This window comes from Hemitrygon akajei, chromosome 4, assembly GCF_048418815.1.
Source record: "Hemitrygon akajei chromosome 4, sHemAka1.3, whole genome shotgun sequence".
NCBI lineage: Eukaryota > Metazoa > Chordata > Chondrichthyes > Myliobatiformes > Dasyatidae > Hemitrygon > Hemitrygon akajei.
In genome coordinates this window covers 198,041,303-198,058,793 of record NC_133127.1, presented here as the reverse complement: position 1 = coordinate 198,058,793, position 17,491 = coordinate 198,041,303, and the positions used below count along the sequence as shown (strand labels likewise).

The 17,491-nt window shown below is 42.9% G+C and overlaps 2 protein-coding genes across 2 annotated transcripts in view; one reads left to right on the top strand and one right to left on the bottom strand.

Annotated features, from left to right (window-relative positions):
* The window catches only part of LOC140726046 (uncharacterized), a 201,730-nt gene that overhangs the window by 99,092 nt on the left and 85,147 nt on the right, over window positions 1-17,491 (bottom strand). The gene's annotated exons all lie outside the window — the stretch shown is intronic.
* The window catches only part of LOC140727107 (uncharacterized), a 45,390-nt gene that overhangs the window by 17,713 nt on the left and 10,186 nt on the right, over window positions 1-17,491 (top strand). Inside the window, exon 2 of the mRNA XM_073044377.1 lies at window positions 16,923-17,049. Within this exon, the coding sequence (XP_072900478.1) occupies window positions 16,962-17,049 (88 nt within the window). The 5' untranslated portion in view covers window positions 16,923-16,961. The remainder of the gene's footprint in view (window positions 1-16,922; window positions 17,050-17,491) is intronic.

The following is a 17,491-nucleotide window of genomic DNA, read 5'->3' as shown; positions in this document are numbered from 1 at the left end:
GCACATTTGTTCCCGGTGACGGTAATGTCTAGCGCCCCTGTGAGGCCCACTAAGGGGGAAGGATTGGAAAACAGAGGAAAGCTGACCGCTGAGGCCTTTATCTTTGGGGACTCTCCTATGCCGCCGAAGTGGAAACGCAGGCTGGTGGAGAAGATGTCGAAGCTGGAAGATGTTTTTTTTCTTGGTGAGTTTGATGTGGGTTGTTCCAAGAGCACTCGCCATACCATCTGAGTGACTGAGGACACCCCGTTCAGAGAGAGGTCACGGCAACTGGCCCCTGTGGATGTGGAAGTTGTGCAGCAGCACTTGCGCAAGCTGGAATCATCGCTGAGTCCCGAAGCCCCTATGCGTCCCCAATAGTAGTGGCCCGGAAGGAGAACAGAAGGATATGCATGTGTGTGGACTATCGGACTTTGAATCGGTGAACTGTCCCTGACCAGGATACGGTCCCAAGGGTCGAGGACGCGTTGACCTGTCTGATTGGAGTGAAGTGGTTCAGTGTGCTGGACTTGAGGAGTGGATATTACCAGATCCTGATGAGTGAGGCCGATAAAGAGAAGACGGCCTCTATCTGCCCGCTGGGGTTATTTCAGTTCAAATGAATGCCCCAAGGCATATCGGGGGCCCAAGCCACCTTCCAGAGGCTCATGGAGAGGACTGTGGGGGATATGAATCTGTTGGAGGTGCTGGTGTATCTGGATGATTTGGTAGTGTTTGGATCTACTGTGGAGGAACATGAGGAGAGGCTGTTGAAGGTGTTAAGCCGGCTTAAGGAGGAAGGGTTGAAACTTTCCCTGGACAAATGCCAGTTCTGTGAGTTGTCGGTCAGCTATGTTGGCCACATCATTTTGCAAGAGGGAGTGTCTACTGATCCGACTAAGATAGATGCCATGACCACCTGGCTGAGACCCCAGAAGGTGAGCGCCCTACGCTTGTTTTTGGGTTTTTGTAGGTATTACCAGTGATTTGTGAAAGGATACGCTAAAATGTGTCACCAGTTGAACCAGCTATTGTGTGGCTATCCACCTGTGGGGGAAGGAAAGGAAGGGGGACCGGGGGCAAGACGCAGGAGGATACTGGAACCCGGTGGAGCCTTTTGGATCGAGATGGGATGATAAATGTGAGGAAACGTTCCAATCTCTGTGTTGGCTTTTGCCGATCCCCAGAAGCCGTATGTGCTGCACACTGATGCCAGCCGAGAGGGTCTAGGGGCTGTCCTGTACCAGGAGCAGGGCAACGCATTGAGACCGGTGGCATTTGTCAGCCGAAGCTTGTCGCCATCTGAGAGAAACGATCCCACTCACAAGTTGGAGTTCCTGGCGCTGAAATGGGCGGTGGTGGACAAATTGAGCGACTACCTATGCGGAGCCAAGTTTGAGGTGAGAACGGATAACAATCCTCTCACTTATATCCTGACTTCGGCGAAACTGGATGCCACAGGACATCGGTGGTTGGCAGCTTTGTCGGTATATGAGTTCAACCTGAAGTACCGGCTGGGAAGCAGGAATGTTGATGAGGATGCTTTGTCACAGCGGGAGCACAAGGAACCGGAGATGATCGAGGAGTGGGAGAGCATTCCTGCCCCTGGGGTGAAAACCATGTGTCAGATTGCTATCACCATGAAGGCCGAGGGAAGGGGGAGGCCGGAGCGAGCAGTGGACCCATTGGGGGCTTTTGATGACACCCTGCCCCAAGTTTACTGTGACCTGACTGCACTAAAGACTAAACAGTTGCCGGAACTAAGTTCAGGGGAAGTGGCAGCTGCTCAGCAAAATGACCCGGGCATTGGCACTGCGTGGAAGGCAGTAGAGAAGGGGGATGTGGCGTTGGCCAAGAAGGTGAAACAGGCCTCAGTGCCTCCGTTATTGAAGGAATGGCCTCGGTTAAAGTTGAAGAACCAAGTCTTGTACCGGGTCACGGCGCCTCCGGACCAAACTCGGCGTTGGCAGCTGGTCATACCTGAGGAGTATCGGCAGACTGTACTCCAGGCCTTGCGTGATGATTCCAAGCACTTGGGGTTGGAAATGGCCTATGGATTACTCAAGGACCGGTTCTACTGGCCCTGGATGAGGGGGGAGGTTGAAGAATACTGTAGGGGATGCAGTCGTTACATCAGGAAGAAGACCCTGCCTGCGCAGGCGGCTCCTTTGTCACACTTGCAGAGCGTGGGACCCCTGGACCTGGTGTGTATGGATTTCCTGTCTATTGAGCCAGACACCAGCAACACCGCGAATGTCTTAGTCATCACGAATCACTACACCCGATATGCTCAGGCGTTTCCCACTAAGGATCAGAAAGCGACTACAGTGGCAAAGGTGTTATGGGAGAAGTACTTTGTTCGTTATGGCCTCCCCAGGTGGATCCATAGTGATCCGGGACGGGACTTCGAGAGCTGGCTTATCCATGAATTACTGACTATGCTTGGGGTTGAGAAATCCAGGACCACGCCCTATCACCCACAGGGTGATCCTCAGCCCGAGACACTGTTAACCGGACGGACACTGTTGGATATGCTCGGGACTCTGGAGATTGGTCAGAAAAGTAAGTGGAGTCAGCACATCGGGCATTTGGTTCACTGTTACAATCGTACTCACAGTGACGCTACAGGGTACTCACCTTATTCTCTGATGTTCGGGCGGGAAGCGAGTTTGCCCATTGACTTGCGTTTTTGGGCTGAGGCAGGTGAATTACCTGCGAAGCCATATCTGAAGTATGTGTCCGATATGAGGAGAGAGTTGAAAGGGCGTACGAGTTGGCTGAGGTGGCGGCCACCAGACAGAATCAGAGGAATAAGAGGAGATATGATCAGAAAGTGAAGTTCGCCCAATTATTGCTGGGAGACCGGGTCCTTATACAGAATTTAGGACAACCCGGTAAGCACAAGTTGGCAGATCGATGGGCAGCCACCCCCTATGTGGTAGAGAGCCAGATGCCAAATCTACCTGTTTACCAGGTGTGACCAGAGGATGGGAAGGGGCCTGTCAAGGTACTCCATCGGAACCACCTGCTGCCCCTGGGTCAAGAAGTACAGGTGGATAAAGAGCCTGAGTGGGTGGTTACGCCTAGTACAAGGACTCTGCAAGGGCGCGGAGTAAGGGAAGAGCCCGCTGCAGAAGAGATGGGACCGGTCCTCACCCCGGAAAGGGATATTGCTTCGTAAGACAACGATTCAGATGTGTGGCTCCTGATTCCATTCGCTCATTCTACAGTATCGGAAGAAGAGGCTCCTGGCCATTCCCCTACTGAGTTAGGTGAGAGGAGAGAGGGTGTTGATGGGCAGACTGAGGTGCAGCCGGCATTGGGGGGAAGAGAGGGTGGAACCCGAATGTGAGACAGAGGGTTCTCAGGTGAAGAGGGATCCCAGTGAGGGAGAGGCTGAGGGTCTGACAGGTCGATCTGGGGTGTCCCCCATGGTGTCTGAGGTGGAAGGGTTGGCAGAGAGGGTACGGAGGTCTCAGAGAAGTAGGCACCCCCCGGAGCGGTTGACATATGCAGGTATTATTATTGAAGTAGTGAAATGGATTCAACAGTGGCTGGATGGGAGATGCCAGAGAGTAGTGGTGGATAACTGTTTGTCAGGTTGGAGGCCAGTGACTAGTGGTGTGCCTCAGGGATCTGTACTGGGTCCAATGTTGTTTGTCATATACATTAATGATCTGGATGATGGGGTGGTAAATTGGATTAGTAAGTATGCAGATGATACTAACATAGGTGGTGTTGTGGATAATGAAGTAGGTTTTCAAAGCTTGCAGAGAGATTTAGGCCAGTTAGAAGAGTGGGCTGAAAGATGGCAGATGGAGTTTAATGCTGATAAGTGTGAGGTGCTACATTTTTGCAGGAATAATTCAAATAGCACATACATGGTAGATGGTAGGGCATTGAAGAATGCAGTGGAACAGAGTGATCTAGGAATAATGGTGCAAAGTTCCCTGAAGATGGAATCTCATGTGGATAGGGTGGTGAAGAAAGCTTTTGGTATGCTGGCCTTTATAAATCAGAGCATTGAGTATAGGAGTTGGGATGTAATGTTAAAATTGTACAAGGCATTGGTAAGGCCGGATTTGGAGTATTGTGTACAGTTCTGGTCACCGAGTTATAGGAAAGACGTCAACAAAATAGAGAGAGTACAGAGAAGATTTACTAGAATGTTATCTGGGTTTCAGCACCTAAGTTACAGAGAAAGGTTGAACAAGTTAGGTCCTTATTGTTTGGAGCGTAAAAGGTTGAGGGGGGACTTGATAGAGATATTTAAAATTATGAGGAGGATAGATAGATTTGACGTGGATAGGCATTTTCCATTGAGAGTAGGGGAGAATCAAACAAGAGCATATGAGTTGAGAGTTGGGGGTAAAAGTTTAGGGGTAACATGAGGGGGAATTTCTTTACTCAGAGAGTGGTGGCTGTGTGGAATGAGCTTCCAGTAGAAATGGTAGAGGCAGGTTTGGTATTGTCATTTAAAGTAAAATTGGATAGGTTTATGGACAGGAAAGGAATGGAGGGTTATGGGCTGAGTGCGGGTCCGTGGGACTAGGTGAGAGTAAGCGTTCGGCATGGACTAGAAGGGCTGAGATGGCCTGTTTCCGTGCTGTAATTGTTATATGGTTATATGGTTATTTCATCAGGTGCTCTGCCCAGTTTCAGCTTTGACTGCCATGGCCCACACACTCCTGTTTCGGGTCAAGTGGATCAATTCATTGGTATTCATTTCCAGTTCTCTGGCTGCTGTCTCCATCATCATTTGTCTTTACCTTCCTCTTGCTTTCTTCCCTTCAATCTTTCCCATAATTACTGTGCATTCTAACTCCTCTTTCCTAATCACATGTCCAATGAAGTCATGTTGCCTTTTCATGATCTCATACATTATTTCTCTTTTTGTGTTTGCTCTGTTCATGACATCCTCGTTAGATATTCATTTCATCCATGATATTCTTTGCATCCTTCTCAAAAACCACATCTCTGCTGCTTCAATTTGTTTCCTCATGTTACTAGATATTGTCCAACATTCTGAACCATATAACATAACTGGATAAACATAACATTTCAGTGCTCTGAGGCAGGTTGTCATGCCTAGTTTAGTGTTGGTCAGTAAACTCTTCATTCTCGTAAAGATGTCTTTTGCCATTCCTATTCTTCTCTTGATGTCCATGTCACACCTGCCATCTGATGTTACCCAGCTTCTTAAGTAGCAAAATGTTCTGTACTTGTTTTATGTCTTCCCCATTAATTCTTAACCTACAGATAGGATTCTCCTTCTTCTAGGATATCACCATACATTCTCTCTGTTTGCAATTGATAGTTAGACCCATTTTTGCACTTTCTTCAACAATTATATCAATTAAGTTTTGTAGTTCTTCCTCCGTACTTGCAATTAACAGTGTCATCCGCATATCTGAAATTATTGATGCCTTCAACGTCAACTTTGATTCCCAAGATGTCTTATTTTTTGTAATATTGTTTCACTGTACATATTAAACAAATCAGGGGAGAAAACACACCCTTGCCTAACGCCTCTCTTGATTTTCATAAACTGACTCACTTCTCCATCTATTCTTACAGCGGCAGTTTGTTCCCAGTACAGATTTCTGATTAGGCGGAGGTCTTTCGAATCTAGATCTAGAGTTTCCTGTAATATTTCAAATGACTTATTGTGCTTCACTTTAGCAAATGCTTTTGTGCAGTTGATAAAACAAACAAACAAATTTTTTTGCACTTGAATAGCTCATTCTGATAGTATCCTTAACATCAAACATCATCTTTCATGAAACCACATTGTTCTTTGTCTATTTCAGCTTGTATCTTACTTTTAGCTCTTGCCATCAAAATTCTTAGAGGTATCTTGGTGATATGACCCATTAAACTTATGGTCCTATGTAATTCACATTCTATTGCTCCAGGTTTCTTAGGAAGAGTGATAAATACTGATTTTTTCATCTCCTCTGGTATTATTCCAGTCTCAAAAATGTCATTGATTAAATCAGTAAGTTTTTCAATTCCATAATCTTCAAGGACGATAATTTGTTCTATTACTATTTCATCAGGACCTGCTGCCTTTCCTTTCTTCATCTTATTTATTGCATTACAAACTTCAGATTCTAAAATACTTGGACCTTCAATGTTCTTCTTAATTTCAGGTTTTACACCTCAATTGTCTTCGAACAATTCCTGGATATACTCAGTCCATCTGTTCATAATCTCATCTTTTTCCATGATAATGGTACTGTCCTTTACTTTCAAACATCCACCTGAAGAACAGAGGAGCTGTTTACCAGTGATATTCTTGATTTATTGATGTAACCTTATTGGATCAGTAATAGGGATTCTTTCTAGTTTCTCACATTCCTGGTTTAACTATTCTTCCTTAGCTTTTTGACCTAAGCTTTTAACTTTTTTATCTCAGGACTTATATTCTATAGGATTTGCTTTCCTCCTTCTCCTTTCTTCCATTAGATTTTTGATCTCATCTGTCATCCATTTATTCTTTGTGCTTTTTTCTTTTTTAGGAATCACTGGCTTTGCTGATTCTACCAAGGCATCCTTCAGAGAGTTAAACTTCATTTCTAATGATTGCTATCATCTTCAACAGATTCTATTTCTAGGCTCTGAAACCTATTTCTTACTTCAATTGTAAATTTTTGTCTTAAGTTTTCTTCTTTAATGAATTGCGAGTAGTCAAGGGATTGTTCAGGCTTTTGCTTCTTTAGTTTTTTAAGTTTTACTTTTACGTGACATATTACTGGGTTGTGGTCACTATTACAGTCTGCACCTGGATATGTTTTGCATTGAGTCACTGAGTTTCTACATCTTTGGTTTACAGTAATAAAGTCAATTTGATTTCTGGTGTTATCACCTGGACTTTTCCAGGTCCTTAAGTGTCTTGAATGGTTTTTAAAGTAGTTATTCATAATGAGACAACGTTCTCCAGAATGATATCACAAAAGCACATGACAAAACAGACTACACCAGAAAATCCACATAACGTTTGGCAATCCCCAAATCCAGAGTCCAGAGAGGCTGCTGCGTATTAATATTGTGCTACCATCTTAGTGCGTTCCGCAGAAAGGAGCTCCAAATCCACCAGACAAAACAAGGCTACCCTGACACACCAAATCAGGAGACCAACTCTACCACCCAACAAACCAAAAACTAAAGCTACAAGACCTACACAAAACCACATAGTTACATATAGTTATAGTTAACATATAGTTACAACAGTGCAGACAATACTATAATTGATAAAAAAAACAGACCGGGGACTTCCGGTAAGATGGCGATTGCTTAGCTGCTCCGAACTTTTGTTCCGTTACTGTCGCTACCTTTGCACTAAATGTCTCCATTTTATAAAGCTTAGTTAGGAATTATTTTGGTATCTCTTACTTGCCTGTGAATATATCTAACCTACAATGTCTAGCAAGAGTTCTAAATCCGGGAGAAAAGAAACTACGACCTCGTCGGGCGTGACGATGGAGGTGCTTGAAAATCTCCGAGATGAAATCTTAAAGGAAATTAAAACCGCTTTCAAACAGTTAGAAGAGAAACTGGATCGGATCAACGATAAAGTGGACAAACATGCTGAACACTTATCTCGCATCGATTCGACTTCTGAAGCTTTAGAAAGTTGGGTTCGATACTTGGAGACTCTCTGTTCCAGCTTAGAGGAAAAATCTAATAAACTTCTTTCCAAAATGGTGGATCTCGAAAATCGCAGCAGATGCTGCAACATCAGAATTCTGGGATTACCAGAGACAACTGAGAAGGGGTCAACCGTGAAGTTTTTCGCCGAGTTTCTCTGTGAGATATTCGGGAAGGATCTGCTTCCGAAGCCGCCCGAGCTCGAACGGGCACACAGAGTTTACGTTCCCCCCGGAATTCTGGGATCCCGTCCACGACCAGTAATCTTGTGTTTCCATCAATACCAGGTAAAGCACAGTCTGATTGTGGAGGCACGTCGCAGAGGCTCTTTTTCTTTCCAGGATACAACCATTCGCTTTGTGGAAGATTTTGCACCCCAGACCTTAAAGATGCGCGCTGAGTATAAAGGCGTAATGAAAGTGCTTTTTGATCGTGGTTTCAAACCTTCCTTTCGTAATCTTGCTGACCTAAGAATCAAGTTTAATACCGGGGAATTCAAGTAGTTCAAATCAGCGAGGGAAGCTGAAGCGTTTGTGGCAAGTCTTCCAGCTATCCAGTCATCTTCGGAATCTGATCGGACCTCCTAAAATGGTGGATAAGTACTCCTCGTAGTAAAATTACTTTCTCTGGACTCGGAATTCACTTGAATCACTCAGACATTATTCACTGAAACTCTAAAGGCTGTTGACAATCTCTCCCGTGATTTGGTGTGTGTGTAATCTATTTTTACCTTGTATAACTTTACCTACAGAGTTCTACAACTAATTCTAACTTGTTTTGGAGGTTTTGAAGTCTTTAGTGAAGGCCTCCCTGTTTGTCGGTTCACAGTTCAACTGCTGATTTATTTTTCCTCTGTTTTAAATATTTATTTATTTTATCTTTTTCTTTTCTTCACCCCCTTTTTTTTCCATTCTCTGAATATTTTTTTCTCCCTTCTCGGTAAACGGTTGATAAATACTCGTCTTGAATTTATAATTTTCCCCTTCCTCTTTTTTCTTTTTCCTTCTTACCTTTTCCCCCCCTTTCTCTTACTTTATTCTTCTATAATATTTCGCGGGTAGGTTAGTTTTGGTTTTCTTCCGATTTTCTCTGTATTAAGTTGTATATCTCGGCAGAAGGTGTTCTAATCTGTAGTTATGTTTTCTAGTGCATAAACTAGTTACTGTTTGTTATAGCATTTATACGGAACTGCTGTCAATGACACAGATCTGGAAGTTGTATTTGGGTTAATTTTTTTGGTACAGCTAGCTACTTGTTTTGGTAGCCGTCTAGTTTTGGGTTGTGTAGGTGGGGTGGATTTTCCAGTTCCAACATTTCTTTATTGTTTAGGACATGTTTATATTTTGACCTTACGAATCTATATTTACATCTCTGCTCCCAGACTGCTATTGTACCGCTTGATTTTTTATATGCCTGCTGCCTTTTATGCATTAGTAATTGATCATGGCTAGTGCACTTAAATTTGTGAGCTGGAATGTAAAGGGATTGAACCACCCTGTTAAAAGGAGGAAGGTATTCTCACATATTAAACAACTCAAAGCTGACATTGCTTTCCTCCAAGAAACTCATATTCGTTGTTTTAATAACTCCCGGCTTCTGTCCAAGTGGGCGGGTCAGCATTTTCATTCATCCTTTGCCGCTAAAGCTAGGGGAGTCTCCATTCTTATTAACTCAAATATTCCTTTTGAACTCCATAATAAAATATCAGACACAAATGGCCGTTTTATTATTGTTTCTGGTAAACTATATAACACTAAAGTTGCACTAGCAAACCTGTATGCCCCCAACTTTGATGATGTTAACTTTTTTGAACGGTTTTTTTCCTCACTACCAGACTTAAACTCATACTCTCTTATATTGGGTGGTGACTTTAACTGTTGGTTGGATCCTAAACTGGACCGATCGTCCTCTGTTACCAGATCACCTACCAAATCTGCCTTAGCTATTCAGTCGTTTCTCTCTAATTTTGGTATCTCTGATATATGGCGTTTCCTCCGTCCTATGGAGAGAGATTATTCCTTTTTCTCACATGTTCACCATACCTTCACTAGAATTGACTATTTCCTACTCGATAACCAACTTATCCCATTTGCCCACACTTGTGACTATCAGAGTATACTGATTTCTGACCATGCCCCAATTACCCTCTCCCTGAACTTTCCCGGTCTCCCTCAGAGGAACAAACACTGGCGGTTCGATTCAACTTTATTATCGGATGATGATTTCGTAAAATTTATTAAAGACCAGATAACCTTCTATTTTAACACTAATACATCACCTGAAGTGCCATCCCAGATTGTCTGGGATGCCATGAAAGCATATTTGAGGGGTCAAATAATCTCTTACACAGCAAATCTCAATAGAAGATCCCGTGCAGATCGAGCAGACCTCATTAACCAGATTAAAGATATGGATCAATTATATGCCCAAACTAAGAACCCTGAATTATACAAGAAGCGCGTTGAACTCCAAACTAAATTTAACCTTCTGTCCACTCAACCTGTCGAACGCCAACTTCTCGAAAGCAAGAGCCGCTTTTACATTCATGGGGATAAGTCTGGTAAATTCCTAGCCAATCAGCTGAGGCGTTCTAAAGCCAAACAACATATTACAAAGATCCGGAAGGAGAGCGGAGACTTTACATCGGATCATTTAGAAATTAATGACGCATTTAAAAAATTTTATTCTTGGCTTTATTCCTCTGAATCCTTGAATGACAATATCTCTGTGGATCAATTTTTACAGAATCTGAATATCCCCTCACTTTCATCTGATTTCAAAGCCAAACTTAATGCCCCTATATCACTAGAAGAAATATCTTTTGCAATTTCTGCACTGTCCTCAGGGAAATCTCCTGGACCTGATGGGTTCCCTGTAGAATTTTATAAATCATTCTCCTCACTTCTTTCTCCTCAGTTACTTTCAGTATTACCTGACTCGTTTAACTACGGCAAATTGCCACCCTCTTTCAATGAGGCATCTATTATTCGTCTTTTAAAAAAGGGCAAAGACCCAACAGAGTGTTCCTCGTACAGGCCGATCTCTCTGCTCAATGTTGATGTAAAGATCTTAGCTAAAGTGTTGGCTCATAGATTAGAAACCGTTATTCCCTCCATTATCTCTGATGACCAAACAGGCTTTATTAAAAACCGTCTCCCTTTTTTTAACATTCGGCGTCTATTTAATATTTTATACTCAGTTCCAACTGGGACTCCTGAATGTGTTATCTCCCTTGATGCGGAGAAAGCACTTGATCGTATAGAGTGGAACTACCTTTTTGCAGTCTTAGAAAAATTTGACCTCGGCCAAAGTTTCATCTCTTGGATCCAATTGCTGTACCCGTGTCCTACTGCTTCTGTTCTAACTAACTTTCAGAAATCCCAAGTATTCAATCTCAAACGTGGCACCCGTCAGGGATGCCCCTTAAGTCCCTTTCTCTTTGATTTGGCTATAGAACCTCTGGCGATAGCATTTCGAAAATGTCCTGAACTGACCAGGATTTGGAGAGTGGATGTTGAGCATAAAGTCTCTCTCTATGCTGATGACTTACTACTCTTTATCTCATATCCGTCTACATCCTTACCTCTAATATTTTCACGTCTTGACCAGTTTAGCCAGATCTCTGGCTATAAACTCAACTTACAAAAGAGTGAACTTTTCCCAATTAATAAAGAAGCACAAGAACTAATATTTCGTGATCTCCCTTTTAAATTAGTCCATAATCAATTTACTTATCTTGGAATTACAGTTACAAGGAAGTTTAAAGATCTCTTTCGTGAAAACTTTTGTCAATCTTTCATATGCTATAAAACAGAGTCTGGTACAATGGTCACCTCTATCTATGTCCTTGGTAGGTCGTATCAATGTTGTCAAAATGTATGTTCTCCCCAAATTTTTATACTTATTTCAATCTATCCCAATTTTTATTCCTAAATCTTTTTTTGATTCCTTAGACTCTATTATTTTGTCATATCTGTGGCAGAATAAATGCTCTAGAATTAATAAAATCCACCTCCAAAAATCTAAAAAAGAGGGTGGCATGGCTTTACCTAACTTTCGCTTATATTACTGGGCAGCTAATATACGTTGTGCTGCCTTCTGGTCTTTCTTCCACGGCCAACCTGAGTGCCCTAACTGGGTGGCAATGGAGTTGAGCTCCACTAAAGAATTATCTATATCTGCACTTCTTGGCTCTGCACTCCCTAGCAGTCTGACCAGATCAATAGCTAATCCTCTGGTTAGACACACTTTGTGTATATGGGCTCAGTTCAGGAAATGCTATGGTTTTCAGGGGTTTTCCATTTCTAGCCCTGTCACACATAATCACCTTTTTTTACCTACCACGTTCGATTCAGCATTCCATGTTTGGTACAGGAAGGGCATTAGACATTTTGAAGATCTCTTCATTGATAACCGCTTCGCTTCTTTTCAACAGCTCTCTGTTAAGTTCAACCTGCCTAACGCTCACTTTTTCAGATATCTCCAAATCCGACACTTTACTGCTCCTTTAATTCCTAACTTTCCTGAAATGCCTGCGAAAAATGCTATGGACCTATTTCTCTCCATTAATCCACTAGGTAAAGGTTTAATTTCAATTATCCAAGATAAACTAGCAGCCTTATGACGGGCCCCTGTGGATAAAATTAAAATGGCCTGGGAGCAGGATTTAAATATCTCCTTATCCGAGGAGAGCTGGGACTCAGTTCTCAAATCGGTTAACTCAACCTCTCTTTGTGCTCGCCATTGTCTCTTACAGTTTAAGATTGTTCATAGAGCCCATATGTCTAAATCTAAACTATCTCGATTCTACCCTGGCATTAGTCCGCTCTGTGATAAATGCAAGAGGGGCGTGGCCTCTCTCATCCATATGTATTGGTTCTGTCCTAGCTTGGAGAAATTCTGGAAAGATGTCTTCACTACACTATCGGGTATTCTGAATCAGCACCTAGAACCTAACCCCTTAATTGCTCTGTTCGGTTTTTGGGGCGAGACAGATTTATGTCTGGGTCCGACCAAATGCCGAATACTATCCTTTGCCTCTCTCCTGGCGAGACGCTTGATCCTCCTTAGATGGAGAGATGTTGCCCCGCCCACTCATGCACAATGGCTTAACGACATTATGGCCTGCTTGGACCTCGAAAAAATTCATTATTCAGTTCTCAATTCGGATTTAAAGTTCCATAAGATCTGGGGACCTTTTATCGAGTACTTTCATAACCTTCCTCTCGACTAGGGTTTTTTTTTCTTTTCGGTCCCTTGCTTTCAGCTCCCTTTTTTTTTCTGGTAGTAGGCATTATTATCCTCTGTTGCTAAGTGTATTCACAGTCTGGGAGTTTGACTGTCCGGACTTATACTCTCTATATTGTGTGGTGGTTGGTCTGGAATTGGTTTTTTTCTTGTGTTGTGGGGCTTGGGGAGGACACTAAGCTTACTTGTCTTTAATTTAGGTGCTTTTTTGTTAAATTCTCTTCCTTTGTAGCATATTGTTATTGTATGCTTAACCTTGCTCTGTATTAATGCTCCTCATTGGGATTTGGGGTTTTTAATTTTGTAAAATGTTTTGAAAAACTAATAAAAAAATTTAAAAAAACAGACCATAGACACAGTAAAAATAGTCCAAAGATGTTAAAAGACTATAATTTTGAAAGAAACCACCACACAGTTTCCACAAGTCCTCAGGGTCCCGATAGACTTGTCAATCCAAGGAAGGAAGCAAAAGGGAGTACCCCCGCTATGGACTTCCAGGGCACTGGACTCAGCCTTGCAGACACAACACACACTGAAAGCGACCTGATCGCAGCAGACTCCGAGTCCATCGAACCTCCGAGCCTCCAACCATCCCCTCCAGCACAGCCTCTCTGAGCACCATCCTCTGCTGAGCGCACTACGCCCGAGCGCACTATGGCGCCCCTGCCAACGGTCACCGGCAACGTGACCCCGAGGACTGGGGGCCTGTTCTTCTCAGCAGAGACTCAGACCTCACAACAACAGCAGTAACGAAGAAGGCCTTCCCAGAGATTTCCAGATGTTCCTCCACGCTCCCACATCTGTTTTTCATCAGATTAGGATTGTGCATGACACTCCGCTTAACAAATAATCAGCTCTGGAGTGACCAGGTCCATAAGCGTCTTGGATGGTTTTTCAAGTAGGTATTCATAATGACATGATTGTTCATCTTGCACCATTCTACTCATTTCTCACCTCTTTCATTCCTTTCCCCTAGTCCAAATTTTCCTGTGGTATTTCCGTCAGCACCTTGTCCTACTTTAGCATTTAGATCTCCCATGACAATAACAATATCTTGAGATTTGCATCTATTCTTTGCTTGTTCAAGCTCTTCATAGAATTTATCTATATGCTCATTTGTTCCATCTGTTGTTGGTGCATATACCTGTATATTTGCTAACTCAAATGGTTGTCCTCTGAATCTAACAAGAAGCACTCTTTCTTTTATTTATTTCCAGCATCTGCAGATTCACTCGGTCGTCACTACCTCCTCCCATAGATGCTGTCTGGCCTGCTGAGTTCTGCCAGCATTTCATGTTTTTATTTATTTCCAGCATCTGCAGATTCACACACAATACCTTATCTCCCACCGAGGTAGCCTCCTACCTGCCGGCATGAACATCTCACTCACAGACCTCTGTTGATACCCCTGCCCCCCTTTACCCCCATCCCTATTATTTTAGTCTGGTTCTCTTTCTCTCTCTTTCTTCCCCCCTCACTATAATCTGCCCCCAGCCCAACCTTTCTTTCTCTTTTATTTCCCATAATTCTCCACCTTCCCCCTAGCCCATTTCCCTCCAGCCTATCACTTCCTAGTTCTCTACTTTATCCCTCCCCCCACTTCTTATCCCCCCTCGACTATCCCATGTTATTTCACTCCTGATGAAGGGTTTCGGCTCAAAACATCATCACTACCTTCTCCCATAGATGCTGTCTGGCCTGCTGAGTTCTGCCAGCATTTTGTGTTTTTAGCACTCTTTCTGATATTGCCCAATGTCCTAAAACACTTTTTGCCATGTTTTCATCCATAAGAATTCCTACTCCATTAGTATGGGATGTTCCACAAGAATAAATTAGTGTTGTATTTCTATTCTGACATGTTCCAGCACCTGTTCAATGAACTTCGATAATTCCCATGATGTTAATCTTTAGTCTTTCCATTTCATTTATCACATTGTCCAATCTTCCTGCTTGACATAGGGTTTTTACATTCCAAGTGGCAATAATTTTCTTTTGTGTTACTTGAATTTTATGAGCATCTTCAGAATTGTCTTGAAGATCCTCTTGACTCTGTTGTTGTGCGATACATTTTGTGAGTTTGACCATGGTTTTCTTAGCAAATAGATTCTAGGAAACCTGGTATCTAGCAACAGTGGTTTGCTATTACCTTCCGTTGGGTGAACTAAAGAAATCGCCATCTCTCTTCCCAAATGTTCATCCAGAAGTAGCATCAGAGATGTCAATTGTAATATGTCTGAAAATCAAACCTATTGTAATAAAGAGCGTGAATCACACAGATCAGAATGAAAATGTTGCTCGGGCATTGTCACCTACAATTTCCCTAAAGCTGCGATTAGCCGATTTACCATTTTTCACCATAATTTTCAGCAATTCCTGTACGTATCAAGTTGTGATAATCTGGCATCCTTGCATGTTTGTGGTGCTGGATGAACAGATTTTGTTTCTCTCGTTTACAACCAAAATCTTTATTCCACGTACAAGTAGTGTGAATGATATTCCAATAAACTCAGTAAGCTTAAAGAGAGTGGGGAACAAAAACCTGTTCAGTTTCATCTTGTACAGTTCAGGCCCACATTCCAGACCCTGTCTGCACAAATAAATGGTCTGCGTGTGTGACAAGATGTTGTTACAAAGAAGGCAAGACAGCTGCAAAATTTCAGTAGGAGTTTGAGGAGATTTGGTATCTCATTAAAAACACTCACAAATTTCTACAAATGTACCATGGACAGCATTCAAACTGGCTCCATCACCACCTGGTTTGGGCGGAGGTGGTGCACTAACAGGATCAAAATAAGCGTCAGAAAGTTATAAACACAGTCAGCTCCATCATGGGTACTAACCTCCCCAGCATCCAGGACATCCTCAAGGAACAATACCTCAAAAAGGTGGCAAACGGCATTATGGACCCCCATCAGCCAGGACATGCCCTCATCTCATTGCTACCATCAGGGCGGAGGGACGGGAGCCTGAAGGACACACTCAGCTGTTCAGGAACATCTTCTTCCCCTCCACCATCAGATTTCTGAATGGACATTAAACACATGAACAATACCTCACTGCTTGTTCTGTCTCCTTTTCCATACTTATTTTACCAATTTAACTTTTTTTATATATATGCTCACTGTGATTTACAGTTTTTATTATTCTGTATTTCAATGTTCTGCTAACACAGAACAACAAATTCCACGACATATGCCGGTGATACTAAACCTGATTCTGACACTGACACCTTATATCAAAATGTAAAACGTTACCCCATGTGTGTCAGCTGAATTCAGCATTTTCTATGTAAAACATTACCCCATGTGTGCCGGCTGAATTCAGCATTTTCTATGTAAAACATTACCCCATGTGTGCCGGCTGAATTCAGCATTTTCTGTGTAAATCATTACCCCATGTGTGTCGGCTGAATTCAGCATTTTCTATGTAAAACATTACCCCATGTGTGCCGGCTGAATTCAGCATTTTCTATGTAAAACATTACCCCATGTGTGCCGGCTGAATTCAGCATTTTCTATGTAAAACATTACCCCATGTGTGCTGGCTGAATTCAGCATTTTCTATGTAAAACATTACCCCATGTGTGCCGGCTGAATTCAGCATTTTCTATGTAAAACATTACCCCATGTGTGCCGGCTGAATTCAGCATTTTCTATGTAAAACATTACCCCATGTGTGCCGGCTGAATTCAGCATTTTCTATGTAAAACATTACCCCATGTGTGCCGGATGAATTCAGCATTTTCTATGTAAAACATTACCCCATGTGTGCCGGCTGAATTCAGCATTTTCTGTGTAAAACATTACCCCACGTGTGCCGGCTGAATTCAGCATTTTCTATGTAAAACATTACCCCACGTGTGCCGGCTGAATTCAGCATTTTCTATGTAAAACATTACCCCATGTGTGCCGGTTGAATTCAGCATTTTCTATGTAAAACATTACCCCATGTGTGCCGGTTGAATTCAGCATTTTCTGTGTAAAACATTACCCCATGTGTGCCGGCTGAATTCAGCATTTTCTGTGTAACTATATCTTGGATTTCAGGTCACCGTTGTTGCCGAGTCTCCAGTTCCTGCTGCAGTCATGAGTGAGGTCATGCAACTGGCGACTGTGGGCCGTCCTTTCTGGTTGGGAATGCTGTACGACTGCCGGTCAGACACTCTGATCCCAGGTACTGGAATACAATCATATCAATCAGTAGAGGTCAATACAGGGCAGTTGATTCCGGTTACCAATCTCAGGATAGTCACCAGTCTCTCTGGTTATGTAAAGGAATACGGCTAGTCTGGGGAAAACATCCTGAATTGTGGCATGGCCGATTTCAACATCATTCAGAACCGCTTGACAAAAACAGATTGGTAACAGCCACTTGCAGGTAAGTCTCCATCTGACAAGTCTCCACTAGGCAAGGAGGTGAGGAGTGATGTAGATGAGGAAGGGAACATGTCAGACAGGGAACAGGCAATGGTTTAATGTGGCAGTTAGACAGCTTGTGTCCTTGTGTTACGTGTCACTCATAAGGTCCATGTGCTCCATGCAGTTGAACCTCATCAGCAGCGGATAGCAATTCCACAGAGACTTTTCCCTGAGAACAACCATCCTCAATTGCTGTG